The sequence below is a fragment of the Canis aureus genome, chromosome 6, assembly GCF_053574225.1.
Source record: "Canis aureus isolate CA01 chromosome 6, VMU_Caureus_v.1.0, whole genome shotgun sequence".
Taxonomy (NCBI): Eukaryota; Metazoa; Chordata; class Mammalia; order Carnivora; family Canidae; genus Canis; species Canis aureus.
Window position 1 is genome coordinate 3082072 of NC_135616.1, and position 18646 is coordinate 3100717.

At 36.7% G+C, this 18646-nt stretch overlaps 1 protein-coding gene across 9 annotated transcripts in view; it reads left to right on the forward strand.

The window, feature by feature from the left end:
• SPIRE1 (spire type actin nucleation factor 1) overlaps positions 1 to 18646 on the forward strand; it is a 204532-nt gene that overhangs the window by 171928 nt on the left and 13958 nt on the right. For all 9 annotated transcript variants that reach the window (XR_013381082.1, XM_077899888.1, XM_077899880.1 and 6 more), the window contains 2 exons: positions 6301 to 6473; positions 9334 to 9424. Coding sequence is in view for 8 of the 9 variants with exons in the window: in XM_077899888.1 (XP_077756014.1) it covers positions 6301 to 6473; positions 9334 to 9424 (264 nt within the window). In the remaining variant the exon portion in view is untranslated. The remainder of the gene's footprint in view (positions 1 to 6300; positions 6474 to 9333; positions 9425 to 18646) is intronic.

Consider the following 18646-nt stretch of genomic DNA (forward strand, 5'->3'; position numbering starts at 1 on the left):
GGCTTGGCGGTTTAGTGCCACCTTCAGCCCAGGGCATGATCCTGGAGACCTGGGATCAAGTCCCAGTCGGGCTCCCTGCATGGAGCCTGCTTCTCCCTCTGCCTGTCTCATTCTCTCTCTCTGTCTTTGTGTGTGTGTGTCTCTAATAAATAAATAAAATCTTAAAAAATATGTTATTCTAGCTTTATTTTAAGAATACAGTATATATGCATACACACACATATATATGATAAGTATAACATACAAAATATATGTCCGTTGGGCAGCCAGGATGGCTCAGCGGTTTAGCACCGCCTTCAGCCCAGGGCCTGATCCTGGAGACCCGGAATCGAGTCCCACGTCGGGTTCCCTGCATGGAACCTGCATCTCCCTCTGCCTGTGTCTGTGTCTCTCTCTGTCTCTGTCTCTCTCTCTCTCTGTGTCTCTCATGAATAAATAAATAAAATCTTTATATATATATATATTTGTCCGTTGACTGTTAATATTATCAATAAGTTTCCCAGTCAACAGTAGACTTAATTAGCAGTTAAGTTTTTTGGAGACAAAAGTTATTTGCAGATTTTTGATTGGGAATGGAGGTCTCTCTTGCCTTGTTCAAGGGTCAACTGTATAATTAATGTGTTCTGGGCTTGTAGAACAAGTTTAGATACTTGCTGTTAAATAGACAGGGATTAATAGTGAAACAACCATTAACTAAATTTGATTTCTGAAATCAACCCCTTTTTAAATTGAGTTTTTATATATGAGTGAATTTTCTTTTTTTTTTTTTTAAAGATTTTATTTATTTATGATAGACATAGAGAGAGAGAGGCAGAGACACAGACAGAGAGAGAGGCAGGCTCCATGCCAGGAGCCCGACATGGGACTCGATCCCGGGGCTCCAGGATCGCGCCCTGGGGTGAAAGGCAGGCGCTAAACCACTGAGCCACCCAGGGATCCCAATATATGAGTGAATTTTCAAAACCAACTTAATCCAAATAAAATATTTTTGCAAATTAGAATTTTTTACTTTGGAAGCTGGTTGTTTTTTTTTTTGTTTTTTAAAGATTTTATTTATTTGAGAGAGAGTGCAAGCATGAGAAGAGGCAGAGAGAGGGAGAAGCAGGCTCAATCCCTGCCAAGCAGGGAGCCTGATGTGGGGCTCAATCCCAGGACCCTGAGATCATGACCTGAGCTAAAGGCAGTCGCTTACTGACTGAGCCACCCAGGCACCCCTAGGAACTGTTTTTCGAATGTAAAATGAAATGAGTTGTTGACATTAATATTTTCCTCCAGAGTTTTCTTTCATATGCTCTGGAATTGTTGGCATACCTTATATACAAATTCATATTTAAAGAGCCAAAGAGTTCTAGTATCTTATTCTTTTTATGAATATTTACTGAGCATCCTCCAATTGCTAAACTAATTTCCTACTGTTTTTAAATTTGTGTTTAGATTCGTAGGTCTCAGGCATCACTGTTATTAGGGCTTTTAAAAAATTCAGATAAATATTTTACAATCTTACTACTTTTGGCTGACCACTGAAGAACTTTTTCTATTTTCTTTACTCATTTGAAAATTTTTATTTTACCTACATTTGTGGAGTAAATGTAAAAAAGAAAAAAAAACTTATAAAAATGGTCTGGAAAATAAACTCAGGAATGTTTTGGTACATATTTGTCACTGATATTCTCCAAAAGTTGGCAGTATATATTAAAGAGACTGTCTCTTTTCTGGAGATGCTTCCATCTGTTGAACTATAATGGAGTAGCGGCTATCTAAACACATTGATTCTTGGCTAACGTAAATTAAGCACAGGTGGCTGATCTGGACAATTTGCATGCCCCCCCACACTATATATATATTTTTTTTACTTTGGATTTTATATGTATATATATGTGTGTGTGTGTACTTTGTGTTCATATAGGTTATATGGTGGCTTCTGATTTGGGAAGAAAGCTCTTACCCTCCATGATGTAAAAGAGTAGCCAAATTTTTTATTTGCTTTTAACTGCTTATCATTTGCTACTTCATTGCACTTCATGATTTCCATGTGCTTCATTCTCAATTTCTTGTGCTAGCTACTTCTGTGTTTTCATTGTTGCATTTTGACTAGTCAATTTAAATGTCTCAAATAATAAATGGGAAAAAATCCATTCTTTTAACCAAATACAAAGAATAGGATACAGTTCTTCTCTAAGTTGGGAAATTAACACACTAAGTAATAAATATTTAAATATATAGTATAGTTAATGGCTCTGAACTTAAGTATAGAATGAGACATAATGAAGTATATTCTGCTGCTTAGGTATGTCTTAAAAATAGTAATACTTAGTGGAAAATCTTAATCCATTCAACATTAATTAAGGTAAGTGTAATTTATTTTTGCAATGCAAACACTAAATATATAATCTATATCACAGTCATTTTTCCCCCAAGTAAGACAACAGTTGGGTGTTTCTTAACACATATAAAGTTATTACATAAAGCATTTAATATCATGGTTATGCATTTTAGATTCTATACCTGAGGTATGTGACTTCTAATGCCATAGCTAGCATGTTGAATATTTTGCTTGTTTATAAATATCACCAGTTTTTTCTCAGGAATTTCTGTCTTATATAGAAGTACAAAGTCTTATGCAAGTCCCTGGTTTTCTCACTTGTTACATTGAAGTAATAATAAGGATTTCTTTATTTGAACAGAAAGTTATAAGTAATCAAATTACTTAAACATTTCTCTTAAAAATATGTTCAACTAGGTCTTTTATAATTATATAGTATAAGGTAAAGTCACACACAGTATTTAGGTCTATATGTGGATATCCTGAAACTGGTTACGTTTTTTTGTTTTTTTTTTGTTTTGTTTTTTGTTTTTTTTTTTTTCATCAATTCCATTTATCTCAAAGCTTTGAATTCAGCACAAGGTGGTTATTTCAGTAGTTTTGGTCAATTATCGATCTCATAGTAGACACAGTTCACGCAAGTAGAGACCTATTAGGTAGTTTCTCAGATCTTCTGCACTGAGAATGAAATGAACTCACGGCAGCCAATATTCCCTAAACTTTAGGTCAAATGCCACCCTCATGATTTTTGCCAGGCTTTCAGTACCACCAGTATTATTTAAATTATTTTAATCTACCATCAATGACTTCTTAAAAATTTCTTAAGGAAAAACATCCATAAAGCCATGTATCTGATGTATTTTTCTGAAGCATTAAATGAATATATAACCGTTAAAACCGTTAAAACCTCCAGTGTTCCTCCATGCACTACTAGTAGTTTCACCCTTAGGAAAGCTCTGATTTGGAGGATTGGAAATGTGACCCACCTCAGAAAGCTGTTTCTCTTCTCACAGTACCTGCAGTGTGGGCACCTGGATTGGAATCTGGGCAGCTGAGAGGGGACAAAGATGTGTGTATTTGAACTTTATGCTTTCTCTGGAAAGCCTAACTACTACAACTTATGTGAGTCATTCTATAGGAAGTGGATAAAAGAATATAAACTATAGAATAAGGTCTTTTAAAATATGCGTCAAGACTGTATTTGAACCCTACCTTTTTTCTTGAATAGAAATTATTCAGTTAGCCTAATCATTTCCTCCTTTGCTTTCTGGAAAACTTTAAAACTACTCTCCGAAGTGTGGCAGTCTACTGCTCTCTACATCCTCTCAGGAAAGATTTATTTGAAGATTTTAACATATAAATTTGTGTAAAAACTTGCAGTTTTTGCCCTTTTGCCCGTCAAGCGCAGCCCCTCTTCCAGTTATTTCTTTTTATTAGAGCTACTTAACATCTGGAAAGGAAATAAGAAAATTAGTGCATGTGTTGTCAGGTTTTCAATTATAAAATGTTGGTGTTAAATAAATAAATGATTGACGGATCCATTTTCCTTTTCTTACTTTCCTGCGTCCTTCCTTGCTTACTCAGACTCTTTCTTCTCATTCAAAAGGGCATGTGCTCTGACCTTGATCTCTAAAAATAGCAAAAATTGTAAATATGAAACTAGATATACACATCACTTGTAATAATTTATATTATTCTTTTAATAATGTTAAGGAAGGCGGGACTAGAACATGTTTATTCACTGAATGTTTTTTGGAAATCCACCTCTTAAGCTCCAAGGATATAAAAGTTGTATGTTGTGAAGGAAACTATAATATTTTACAGTAACTGCAGTTATAGTGCTTTCCCTCCTAACGGAGCTTAGTGTGCCCTTTACCTTCAACTGCAGGAGTTTCACAGACTATTCCATGTGCAATTCCATGTTGTCTGTGTTTAAAACATCATTTGAAATACTGAGGAAAATTAGTTCCACTTACACTGTAAGAGTGAATACAGAGTACAGGGGCAAAAAGTTGGTCTTTTGAGTCACTACTAACAAGGAATCAAGTATCAGCTGTTCCGCACACTAGCTGTGTGACTGGCTAAGTCACCCTGAGCCTTAAGTTAGTTACAAATGGAGATAAAAATCAGTGTTCATAATTGCCAACATTTATTGTGTGTTGCCTTTATTACACACAGTATTGAGTATTTTATATGCAATTGTTAACTTAATCTTCAAAAGGAGCCCATGTCTGTTGTTAGGCCCATTTTACAGGTGATGAAATAAGAGGCTAGGTAACTTGCTCACGGTCAGACAACTACCACCAGAGCTAGCCTTTGAACCCAAATCATCTGCATCTTACTATAATGTATGCTCTGTACTTCATAGTCTGTGCTGTGAACTCTATATTATATTACCTGTCCTCTATACTATGTACTCAATACTCTTACTCTGTATTCTGTACTCTGTGCTTTGTACTCTCTAGTCTGTACTCTGTACTATATATTCTGTACTCTACTCCATACGCTACTGTATGCTTCATGTTATATTCTCTGTACTCTGTACTTTATATGTAGTTACGTACATTGCTCTATATACTCTGTGCCCTATACTCTATACTATATATTTTGTGCTCTGTATACTCTATATACTATATGCTGCATATACTCTGTACTCCATACCATAAACTGTATACATTCTATGATCTGTACCCTGCGCTCGGATCTGTACTCTGTATTCTATACAATATACACTCTATATGTATTCTCTACTGTGTACTACTATATATTCTGTACTCTCCTCTATACTACATACTCTATACTATATACTGGGGCCTTTAATATTTTATTGTCACATGCAGCATCTACACTTGTTACTTCTATAGATAATTTTTGGCTTGGACATAGAAGCCAAGCCATATTTATTTGTATTGAGTTTTCAATCCAAAGAACATGTATACTTTATCCCATACAAGAAACTATAACTATAACTATACTGATTTCATTTGCCTTCCATGATTTGGATAGATTTTTTTTTGCATGATTTTCATTCTTTTCTAATGGATACTGTCCTAGGATGCTTCTAAGCCTGTTCATGGTATGTACTGAATGTCTTCTTTGCCTGTATACTTCCATCCTTAGGTATTTCTAATGTTTATTTTTTCCCTGTATACTTTGGTACATAGCTATGCACTATGAAAAATTAAATTTAATGAACGATAGGCATATTCAAACTAAAGTCTCTTAAACTTTAAAAAAATGTACTCTGTACTATGAACTATATACTATATCCTTTATATTTTGTAGTCTGTACTGGGTACTCTCTATACTACTCTGTGCTCTGTAGTCCATACTTTATACTGTATACTCCATGCTCTGTACTCATATATTACATACTCTGTGCCCTGTACTGGGTACTCTATACTCTGCTGCCACATTTCTTTAACCTGTTGTATTCCCTTCCTGCCCAGATTTGACCTCTGAATAATCTAAGTCACCCTTATCAGAGAGAATGTATCCCAGATTCTTTGTGTTCATGTTTATATGAATATAGACTATTCACTATTTTGTTTTTTAAATTAAACCATTTTCAAGTCTTAAAGCCATATGCCTGTTATGGCTTTGTGTATACCAGCACTTTGGTCCATTTACCACTAGCTCTTTGGAGGCTATGAAGTAAAACTAGCCTCTCTGGGTCTCTGCAAGATTCAGAAGTTAGAGTCAGTTATCTATAGGATTCCATCCAGCTCTAAATTCTGATGTATAAATGTAAATTTATTATGATTCATTTAAAGGTTTTCTTTAATCTGACAGTTAATATCAAACAATGTTTTATACATAGATGCCTCTGTGTTGTATTTGTGTGACCTGGAAATGCCATGTCCCCTGGTTTGTGGTTTGTGCTACCAAGTCCAGGTACTTGGGAAAGTGTATTTGGCCTGCTGATTGATTACCTTTCTTAGCTTGAAAAAGGTAAGCTTTTTCCTGTCTTTCACCAGATGTAAATACTCCTGAATCTCCAAAGAACACTGTGGAATCTTCAATGGTGAATGGAGGTTTCCCATCACAAACAAAAGAAAATGGATTGAGTGCTGCACAGCAGGTGCCTGTGCAGCGGAAGAAGCTCCTCAAAGCTCCAACTCTGGCTGAACTGGACAGCTCTGACTCCGAGGTAAGTCCCATGAGAGCCTGTTACACACATCTTGACTCCATGTTCAGAATGCAAGCCCTCTCTGACCTAGTTTACTAATCATGTTGCATAAGTTGGTGCTTAATCTCTTCCCATCTTTCAGTCAATAAAGTTGGGATTGAAATTCATTTGTTTAGCAGGAAATGAAACAATGGATTTTGTGTTTTTCATGAAAGACCAGTATAGTGGCCATAGTTTATAGAATAGATTTTGAAATATTTGTATGATCTTAGATTATAGTGGTATTAATATAACTTTAAAAAAATGTAAACATCTTCCCTTTGTTTCCCTTTGTTTTGGGGGAAGGAAATCCCTTTGTTTTGGGGGAAGGAAACATAACTTCCCACATGTTTCCCTTTGTTTTGGGGGACGGAAAAAGAAAAGTCTATTTCCATGGATTTTTCTCTCTCACACACATACCTACCCATAGTGAAGCTTGTTCTTTCTGTGATAGTAATATCAATGGACCGGTCTGTAAAAGAAAACTCTGCTAGGGTTCTCCAGATTTCATCTTTTCCCTGCTGCCCTTTGGAGGAAGAGTTGATATCCTCCCTGTTTTCCAGGAACAGTTAGAATGCTGGTGCTTCCCAAATTTCTCTCAATCCCTTTGTCCTCAGCATCAGTAAGGTCACATCTCCCCCTGTGTAAAATGAAGTTATATTCTTGCCTCCTCCTTCCCAGGCCCTGCCAGACAGATAATACACACACATAGCCAGCCTCTCAACTTCTGTTTGCTGTCGTGGTTGCTGGCTTCATCCGTTCCACATTCATCCAAGTTAGAATTAAGGAATTATTCTTTAATTACCCAGACTGATTTCTGATGACTCTGGCAGCCTTCAGTACCACCCTTGGAGCAAAGCAGCACTGAAGGAGCAGAAGGAGTTCTGGAAGTGACCTTGTTCCAACCAGAACCTGGTTAAGAGTCACTGGTCAGGATGTAGAACTAGAAAAGGCCTCGTTTAATGAGTGTCAGAGACCAGTAACCGGACCAGACGGTACAAACAAGCAAGTTTCAGAAAGCAGGCCTGGCAGTAGTTTGAGAGATCAGAGCCCATCAGGATCCCCCAGCCAGGAGAAAGTGTTTGGTCAAGGGAGTGGACATGACAGGGCAAGCCAAACAGGCATCTACACCCACATTCCCTCTCCCTCTCCCTCCCTCTCTCTCTCTCTCTCTCTCTCTCTCTCAAGAAATCTGACTTCCCAGATCTCCTGGCACTTTCTGAGGGTCTTTGTGATTCCTCTGGGCCAGCACCTAATCCTAATGAAGATTAGTTTTCAAGTAGTGAGAAATTAGGTGCAGCTGCCTGTGGTGGACATACAGGGGCAGAGGACCATCAATAACTTCTAGGCACAAATCCCAAAAGGCCTTGAACCATGACAGTATCCTCATCACTTCTCTGTTTCTTACTGACCGACTTGTACTCACCTGGGTGCTCTAGGATGGGCTCTTAGTTGTTCACAGTGAGAGCAGGTCAAAGCAGTAAAGAGGAGTGGTGTGGAAGGTAAGGACATGCTCAGAATTCTGTAAAATTGGGCTTTAGAAGTGTTTCTGAGAAAGATGGGCTAAGTTATGTGAGGTGGGGGCATGGTTTCTGCTGTTGAAATCAGGGTGACACCCACCTCACCTCATAATCATTTGGGAGTATTGTGTATGGCTCCTTTCTCTTTTCGTAAGAAATACTCTTAGCTTTTATTTCTTTTGACCGTCCATAAGCAGAAGGAGGTCATTCTAGTTGCCTGCTAGCTTTTCCGGAGATTTGTGTGACCTCTACACTGTGTCTTGAGTTGAGGCTTTGGTTACATTGCTTGATTTGTTTTTCATGGTATGTACCAAGAGTGAGGAGGTAGGTCACTGTTCAGACCTCCTTTGTTTGAACTGTATGGTTTACATTGCCTTTTTTCATCTCCTTTTCTTTGAGCAGATCCTTTGTATTGTAGCTTGTTTGAAACCAGTGCTTTCAGAAGTAGGTTTTGGGTGAGGACACTTTTTTGTGAATGGCAAAATTAATTCTTAAAGTCACCTTAACTAAGTAGATCAGAGGGAATTTTCACTATTTGTCTCACGTAATCATAGGTGAATATTTTAATCTAATTTTCTTTCTTCCACATTTAAAAATATTTAGCAGTTTTCTGTAGATATTATAGAAATACATCGTCATGTAGTTTATGTACATCCTCAATCACATAGAAGGTAGTAAATTTTTCATGAATAAATATTGTACTTTATCTTGATATAATCTGAAACAAATTATTAAGAAGGTCTGGTCTCACTGGTAATAGGAATTTAAATGTTATTTTGCATAATGTAGATATTTTTCTAGATTCATATGACATTCTTTGAATTATTTTCATCCATTTATTCAATAAATATTAATATTTATTCATTACTTACTAACAATGGATTTGTTACTAACAACAATGAATGAGACACATAGCATCCACCTTCATGCAGCTACCAATCTACTACTTTTATAAATGTGTTAAGTATTCCCCTAATAATAATATTAACTACGATTTACTGTGTGCCTCATAATGTATTAAGCATTTTGAGTGTATTATCTCATCTAATCCAATAGCACAGTGTAAAAATGGCATTAAATACCAAATGACGAAACTGAGGCAAGAAACTTTATGTATCATGTCCCTCTAATGAGGGACAAAGGCAAGACACAAATCCAGATCAGTCTAATCTTAGATCTCTCCTAGTTTGTGTTGTTTGCCTTGAACTGTTGACATAATTCAGGGCCTCACATTAAAATAAATCTTTAATAGTAAAATGTTATCAGCATGAGAGCACTAATGTCTTAGGAGTCTTCTATTTCTCTGCCCATACCTTTCTTAGGAAGAAACTCTGCACAAGTCTACCAGCAGCAGCAGTGTATCTCCCTCCTTCCTTGAAGATCCCTTAGCAGAGGCTGTGTCCACAAGGAAGAGTGAGTATCTTTGGTACAAAAGAGCTAGCAACAGATTCTGCCCAAAATACACTGAACCTGGAATAGGGAATTCCAAAGCGCTTTGTGATCGTTGGGGGTAGAAAGAACTAACCCTGACATTTCACTAGTCAGGATCAAAAATATTGTTACATTCCTAAAGTGATATGGTAAAGTAGGGCTAAACTGATAACTGGGCCTCAGGTTCTTAGATCAATCACCTTTGGGTTTACAGATACTAGTTGTAAGGAGTAAGTCAATTGTCTATATGTATTTTTTAGATTAATTTACCTACTTGTCTGAATTGAAGCTGGGAGCCCTAAATAATCATACTTGTTATCATTCCCATACATATCCATACCCACATACATATATAGATATTAAAAATGCCTTTATAACTCTTCCTAAGGGGGTGCCTGGGTGGCTCTGTTGGTTGAGTGTCTGCCTTCAGCTCAGGTCATGATGCACGGTCCTGAGATTGAGCCCCGCATCAGGCTCCTTGCTCAGTGGGGAACCTGCTTCTCCCTCTCCCTCTGCTTGTTGCCCCCCTTCTTGTGTTCTCTCCCACACACTTGATCGCTCTCGCTGTCAAATAAATAAATAAAACCTTAAAAAAAATAACTCTTCATAGGTTCTGAATGCAGAATCTAAAGTTAAGTGATTTATAAATACTTTTTTTAAAAAGATTTATTTATCAGAGAGAGAGAGTGCAAGTGAGGGGAGGGACAGAGGGAAAGAATCTCAAGCAGACCTCACATCGAGTATGGAGCCTGATGCAGGGCTTGATCCCACAATCCCCAGATCGCAACCTTAGCTGAAATCAGGAGTTGGATGCCCAGCCAACTGAACCAACCAGGCACCCCATTTCTAAATGTTTTTAATAATCTTTTTCATGTATAAGATTATTATAAAAGCTTTAAAAACTATACATTAAAGGAGAGGATTCTGGGAAGATGGTGGAGTAGGAAGCATCAGAAATCTGTCTCCCACCTAGACAACAGTTGTACTGGCAGAGTTTGACATAAGTCCTTTGGAACTCTGAGTCTGCTGAAGGCTTGCAACTTTGAGGGGAAGATTATTTTATTTTTTTAAAGATTTTTATTTATTTGAGAGAGAAAAAGAACAAGCAGAGAGGAGGGGCAGAGGGAGAGGGAGAAGCAGACTCCCCACATAGCAGGGAGCCCCATGTAGACCTCCATCCCAGGACCCTGGGATCATGACCTGAGCCAAAGACGGATGCTTAACTGACCTAGGCACCCACAGGGGAAGATTTAGATGAAAAATTGTACAATAGCAATTACTCATGCCTCATCCCCAGCCACATGGCAGGCAGCAATGTACTGTTCCTAAAGCAGCTTGCACATAGCTTACAGGAGCTAGGGTGGGCAAAAAGGACCCTGTCCTCCAAATATTGGGCATCTCTCCTCTGGTTACTGATTGCTACATCTGATTCCAAACATGTAGACAAAGAGGCAGACAATGATTATTGTTGCTTTGTTGCAAGCTCCCTGCATGCTAAAGTGACTTCCAAGGGATCATAAGGGCTAGCCTCCTTCTCCCCCACACTCCCTTCATTTTTAGCTTTCTCCCTTTTGGGAACCAGATATTAAAAACTAGGATATTCAGAAACTACATAAATAGGGGAAATTATAAAGTAATTATGCATGCCCAGGGAATGGCTCATAAAAGACCTGAGAAGATCCTAGGTTTACATCTCACGGTGATCCTCAGCATATTGACAGCCTATAGCAATCAAGATGACAATAAGCAAAAACCATAACAAAAAAAAAAAAACAGCAGATCCCGGGAAAGGGATAGAATCTGATTTCCAGAGTTACCACATTATTAGATTCAAATGTCCAGTGTTCAACAACAACAAAAAAACATAAGGCATACTAAGAAATAGGAAGGTATGGCCCATTCAGAATAAAGAAATCAACAGAAACTGTCCCAGAAAAAGAGGGGGATATGCCAAACAGACTTTTTAAAAACTGTCTTAAGATACTCAATGAGGGGTCGCCTGGGTGACTCAGTCAGTTGATTTGGCTCAGGTCGTGATCCCAGGGTCCTGGAGCCCCACGTCAGGCTCCCTGCTTAGGGGAGAGCCTGCTTCTCCCTGTCCCTCTGCCTGCTGCTTCCCGGCTTGTGCTAGTTCTCACTGTCAGATAAATAAATAAAATACTTTTATAAAAATGTTCAAAGAACTAAATCAAAGAAGATGTGGAGAAAGTCAAGAACACAATATGCGAACAAAATGAAAAGATCAATAAAGAGCTAGAAAACCTAAAATGAAACAAAAATTCTAGAGCCGAAAATTCCAGTGACTTAAATGAATATTGAATATTCACTAGAATATTCAGAGGTGGATTTGGGCAGGCAGAAGAAAGAATCAGCAAACTTGGAGATAGGACAGTGGAGGGTATCAGGTCCGAGGAACAGAAAGAAAAACGATTGGAAAAAGCAGAGACTGAGAGACCTGTGGGACAGCAACAAGTGGACTGACATTTGCTCTGTGGGAGTCCCTGAAGGAGAGGAGAGAAAGAAGGGCAGAAAGATTCCTGGCAGAAATAATGGCTGAGACTTACCAGATTGAGGAATGACATGAATATAAACATTCAGGCAGCTCAACTACTATAAGAGACCCACACTGAGACACATTGTAATCCCAAAAGCCAAAAACCGAGCAACAAGAGAGAAGTGAGTCCCCACATGCAAGAGATCCTCAAGGAGATTTTCAGCATATTTCTCATCAGAAACTTTGGAAGCCAGGAGACTGGGCCCAATACAGCTCTCCATCCCACTATCTGAAAGTTTGCTTTCCATCACTTCACTTTTTATGAAAGACCAACATTAATACCTGTTCTAGCTAATTCATCGAAATCCAAAGAAGATTTTCACTTTTACAAAGTGTTTCAATTGCTTCTTTGGTTTATGCCATTTCAGCTTACAGAAGGCTTCACAGAAATGCTCTACTCTCAGATAGTGGAGGAAATCTGTATATTCAAAGTGCTTAAAAAAAAAAAAGTCCACCAACAATCTTATATCCAGCAAAACTATTTACCAAAGGAAGGAAGAAATTTAAACATTCCCAGATAAACAAGAGCTGAGGGAGTTTATAACCACTTGACCTTCCCTGTAAGAAATGCTCAGTAGTCCTACAGGGGGAAATGAAAGGACACTAGACAATAAATCAAAGCCATGAGAGAAATAAAGATCTCAGTAAAAATACATGGACAATTAGAAAAGCTAATAGTAGTGTAACAATGGTTTGTAACTGCACTTTCTGTTTGCTACATAATTTGAGAGACTAATACATTTGAAAGAATTATTAATCCATTTTTTGTGGAAGACCGTGTATAAAAATGTAATTTTGTGACACCAACAGCCAAAAGGGACAGAGCTGTGCGAGACAGTTTTTGTGCATTACTGAAATTAAGCTGCTATAAATCCAAATCAAAGTGTATAATTTTAGGATGTTAAATGTAGTCTCCATGGTAACCACCAAGAAAATAGCTACAGGATACGCATGAAAAGAAATGGGAAAGGAATTTAAACTTCTCATTATAAAAAAATCTTTTAACCTGAAAGACAAGAATGAAGGAAATGAGGGACAAAAGCTCTTATAAGGCATATAGAAAACAAATAGCACAATGAGAAAGTCCCTCCTAAGCAGTAATTACTTTAAATGTAAATTAATTAAACTCTCTAATCAAAAGCTAGAGATTGGCAAGATGGATAAAAACACATGATCCGACTGTATGCTAGCTAGAAGAGACTCCCTTGAGATTCAAAACCACAAACAGAAAAAAAAAAACACAAACAGATTGAAAGTGAAAGGATGGAAAAGATATTCCATGCAAATAATAACCAAAAGAAAGCTTAGGGAAACTATACTCATATCAGGCAAAATAGATTTTAAGTTAAAAAAAAAAAAAAAGGTTACAAGAGACAAATTAAGGACACAATGTTAATAAAAGGTTCAATGTAGTAAGAAGATAGAACAATTATTAACATTTATGCACCTAATGACAGACCATCGAAATATATAAAGCAAAAACTATCAGAAATGAAAGAGAAATAGGCAATTCTACAATAATAGAGACCTCAGTACCCTTCTCACAATAATGGATAAGAACAACAAGGCAGAGGTTAAGGAAATAGAGGACTTGGACAGTATGATAAACCAGCTAGATCTGAGAGAGACAGAACACTCCCCGCAACAACAATACATTTCTCCAGGGCACGTGGGATGTTTTTAAGGATATACCATATGTTATAGTTTAAGTCTTAATAGATTTTAAAGGATACTTATCATACAGAGTATCTTCCCTGGCCATGATAGGACAAAATTAGAAAACAATAACAAAAGGAAAACTAAAGAATTCACAAAACTGTGGAAATTAACACACTTTTTAAAAATTAGTGGATCAAAAAAGAAACCATCAGAGAGTTTAGAAAATACTTAAAAATGAATGAAAGTGAAAACACAATGTACCAAAACTATGGGACACAGTGGAAATAGTGCTAAGGTGAAATTTGTTACTGTAAACTCTTAACATTAAAAACAAGAAATTTCAGTGATTAGTTGGACAATAAATGTTCTGATTTTTAAAAAGAAAGGAAGGAGTGAATGAATGAACCAACAATGAAACTTTACAAATTAAGGAACTAGAAAAAGAAGAACAAACTAAACACAAAATTAACAGAAGGAAGGAAATAATAAAGATTAAACCAGAGAAAAACAAAGAGAAACAATGGAGAAAATCAATGAAACTAAAAATATCAACATAATTAACCAACCTTTTGGCTAGATGGACTAAGAAAAAAGACTCAAATTACTAAAATCAGAAATGAAGGGGGAAACATTACTGCTGATTCTATAGAAATAAAAAGAGGGGATCCCTGGGTGGCGCAGCGGTTTGGCGCCTGCCTTTGGCCCAGGGCGCGATCCTGGAGACCCGGGATCGAATCCCACGTCAGGCTCCAGGTGCATGGAGCCTGCTTCTCCCTCTGCCTATGTCTCTGCCTCTCTCTCTGCCTCTATAGGACTATCATAAATAAATTAAAAAATATTAAAAAAAAAGAAATAAAAAGAGTTATGAGTATCATGAACAATTACCATCAAATTGGATAACCTTAGTAAGATGGACAAATTCCTAGAAATGCTGGACCTAGCAAGAGAAAATCTGACTAAACCAATAGCTAGTAAGGATATTGTCGTTTTCTTTTAAAGATTTGATTTATTTATTCATGAGAGACAGAGGAGCAGAGAGAGAGGCAGAGACACAGGCAGAGGGAAAAGCAGGATCCATGCTAGGAGGTCAATGGTGGGACTCGATCCCAGGACTCCAGGACCACGCCCTGAGCCAAAGGCAGACTCTCAACCACTGAGCCACCTAGGCATCCCAGTGGAAGGGATATTGAATTAGTATGCCCAAACTCTCTCTACAAAGAAAAGGCCTGACTCTGATGCCTTACTGGTAAATTCTTCCAAACATTTAAAACAACTACCAATCCTTCTCAGACATTTCCAAAAAAATTGAAGAGGAGAGAATACTTTCTAACCTGTTTTATGAGACCAGCAATATCCTGACACAAAAGACAAAGACACTACTAGGACAGAAAACTACAAACCAATACCCTTTACAAATACTGATCTTTTATTTTTTTTAATTATTTTTTATATTTATTTTATTTATTTATTCATGAGAGACAGAGAGAGAGGCAGAGACACGGGCAGAGGAGAAGCAGGCTCCATGCAGGGAGCCCAACGTGGGACTCAATCCCGGGACTCCAGGAACAGGCCCTGGGCTGAAGGCGGCACTAAACCGCTGAGCCACCGGGCTGCCCCAAATACTGATTTTTTAAAAGATCTTTAACAAAATACTAGCAATCAGAATGCAGCAGTATATTTAAAGGATTGTATATCCTGACCAAGTGGGATTTTTTTCCTGACTTCAAGGATGGTTCAACATATAAAAATTGATTAGTATAATTTGCCACATAAATGGGGTAAAGAAAAACAACCCCAGGATTATTTCAATTGATGCTAAATTAGCATTTAACACAAAATTGAACACCTTTCATGATAAAAACTTCACAAACTAGGAATAGAAGGAAACTACCTCAACATAATAAAAGCCATATTGAAAAACCCTCCTCAAACATCATACTCCATGGTGAGTAAACACTGAAAGGATTTCCTCTAAGAAACAGGAACAAGGCAAGGATGCCTGCTTTCCTCATTTCTCTTCAATATAGTACTGCTAATGCTAGTAAGAGCAATTTGGCAAGAAAAAGAAGTAAGGGGCAGCCAGACTGGGAAAAAAAAAAAAAAGAGAGAGAAAATCATCTCTGATGATAGGATCTTATGTGTAAAGAAACCCTGAAATATTCCACACACACACACACACACACACACACACACAAAACAAAAACAAAAACCTCTTAGAATAAATGAATTCAGTAAAGTAGCAAAATATAAAACCACAAAAAAATCAGTTGCATTTCTATACACAATCAGAAAAGAAAATTACAAAAGCAATTCCATTTATAATAGTATCAAAAAGAATAAAATACTTAGGAATTAACCAAGGAAGTGAAAGTCTTGCTCACTAAAAACCACAAAACATTGCTGAAAGAAATTAAGACATAAATAAAGGGAAATACATCCTGTATTCATGGATTGGAAGACTTAATATTGTTAAAATGTTTACGCTGCCCAAAGTGACCTACAGATTCAATGTAATCCCTATCAAAATAACAATGACATTTTTGCAGAAATAGAAGACAATTCGTTCTAAAATTCATATGGAATCTCAGGGGACCCAAGTAGCCAAAACAATATTGAAAAAGAATAGAACTGGAGAATTCATGCTTCCTGATTTCAGAACTTATTAGAAGCTACAGTAATCAAAATACTCTGGTATTAGCATAGAGACAGATGTATCTCAATGAATGGAATAGAATAGAGAGCTCAGAATAAACCTTACCTATATGGTCAAAAGATTTTTGACAAGTGTGCCAAGACCATTCAATGGGCAAATAGTCTTTAAACAAATGATGCTGGGAAAACTGGATATCCACATGCAAAATAGTGAAGTTAAGGGCACTTGGGTGGCTCAGTCAGTTAAGCATCTATCTGCATTCAGCTTGGGTCAGGATCTCAGGGTCCTGAGATGGAACCCTGAGTCAACCCTCTGCTCAGCAGGGAATCGCTTCTCCCTCTGCCCATCGCCACTGCTCTTGCTTGCTCTCTCTTCCTCAAATAAGCAAAAATCTTTAAAGGAATTTTTTTTTAATTTTAAGAATTAAAAAAAAAAAAAAGAACGAAATTAGACTCCTACCTAACACCATATACAAAAAAGTAACTCAAAATGGATTAAAGACCTAAATGTAAGACCTAAAATAATAAAATTCTTAAAACATAGGACAAAAGTTTCATGACATTAGATTTGGGAATGACTTCTTGGATATGACACCAAAGGCACTGATTTTTAAAAGTGAACAAATTGGAGTTTATGAATATAATAACTTGTATTCATTGAAAGATATTATCAAGAGACTGAAAAGGCAGCCTACAGAAGAGGAGAAAATATTTGCAAATTACATATATAATAAAGGATTAATATCAGAATATGTAGAGAAAATCCTGAAACTCAACAACAGAAAAGACGGCCTAATTAAAAAATGAGCAAAGGAAAAAAAAAAAAAATGAGCAAAGGACTCAAATGGTCATTTCTCCAAGGAAGATATACCAATGACCAACAAGCACATGGAAAGGTTCTCTGCATCATTAATCATTAGGGAAATGCAAATCAAAATAACAGTGAGATACCACCTCCCACACCTTAAAGTGGCTACAATCAAAACAAAAACTAGAAGACAACAAATATTGGCAAGAACGTGGAGAAATTGGAACCCTGTGCACTTTTTGGAATGTAAAATGATACAGGTCGCTGTGGAAAACAGTATGGTGTAACTCCTCAGAAATTTAAAAATAAAATTACATGTGATCCAGCAATTTTAATTCTGGATTATATAAGGAAAAGAATTGAAAGCAGAAAAAAAAAGAATTGAAATCAGAGTTTCCAAGAGCTACACATCCATGTTCATAGCAGCAGTATTCATAATAGCTAAAATGTAGAAGCAACCCCAAGTGTCCATCAATGGATGAATGACTAAGCAAAATATAAAATATCCATACAGTGGAATATTACTTAGCCTTAAAAACGGGGAAATTTTGCAATAGGCTACAACACTGACGAACCTTTAGGACATTTTGCTAAGGGAAAACAACAGTTACACATAAAAGGCAAAAACTTAAAAAAAAAAACAAAAACTATGACTCTATTTACATGGGATTTTTAGAGTAGTCAAAGTCATAGAGACGGAAAGTAGAATGGTAGTTACTAGGGGCTATAGGTAGGAGAGAATGGGAAATTACTGTAATGGTTACAGAGTTTCAGTTTTACAAGATATGAAGAGTTATGGAATGGAAGATGGTAATGGTTGTACAACGATATAAATATCTAATACCCCCAAACTGTATAATTAAAAATAAAGACACTAGGGGCATCTACACATGGCTCAGTAGTTTAAGTTATGGGGTTGAGCCCTGTGTTGGACTCTGTGCTCAGTGGGGAGTCTGCTTGAAGATTCTCTCCCTTTTCCCCTCCCCTCGCTTGTGTGCACTTTCTTGCTCTACAATAAATAAATCTTTAAAAAAATAAAGACATTAAATATATTTTATGTATGTTTTACTACAATGGGAAAAAAACTTTCTATGAGAAAAATACATATTAAGATATTAATAGAACATTGACTTGATTTCTTATACACACAGAATTTGTAGTGATTAAAGTTCTTTAGTGTTTTGATTTACTTAATCAGATTATATCAAGAATATTAGGAGCTGACCTTGGTTACTATCTATAATTGGTGTTTGGCCAGGCCCATTAAATATAATAGAGATCCAATTAAATCACATAATGGATTTCTGTATCTTTCTTGGTTGTGGAAATTGTATTATTTTTATTCTCACTAGATTTCTCTTGGTGAGACAGTCCAAATAGATGACTTTTAACTTTGTATTGACTTTCACTTTCTTCATCCACAACATTGCAGCAGGCTTACTTTGCAGAGAGAGTAGGAAGAAGTACCAAAAAAAAAAAAAAAATTGGTGAGCAACAATTTATTTCTAATGTTCTCCTTATGTTTTCACAG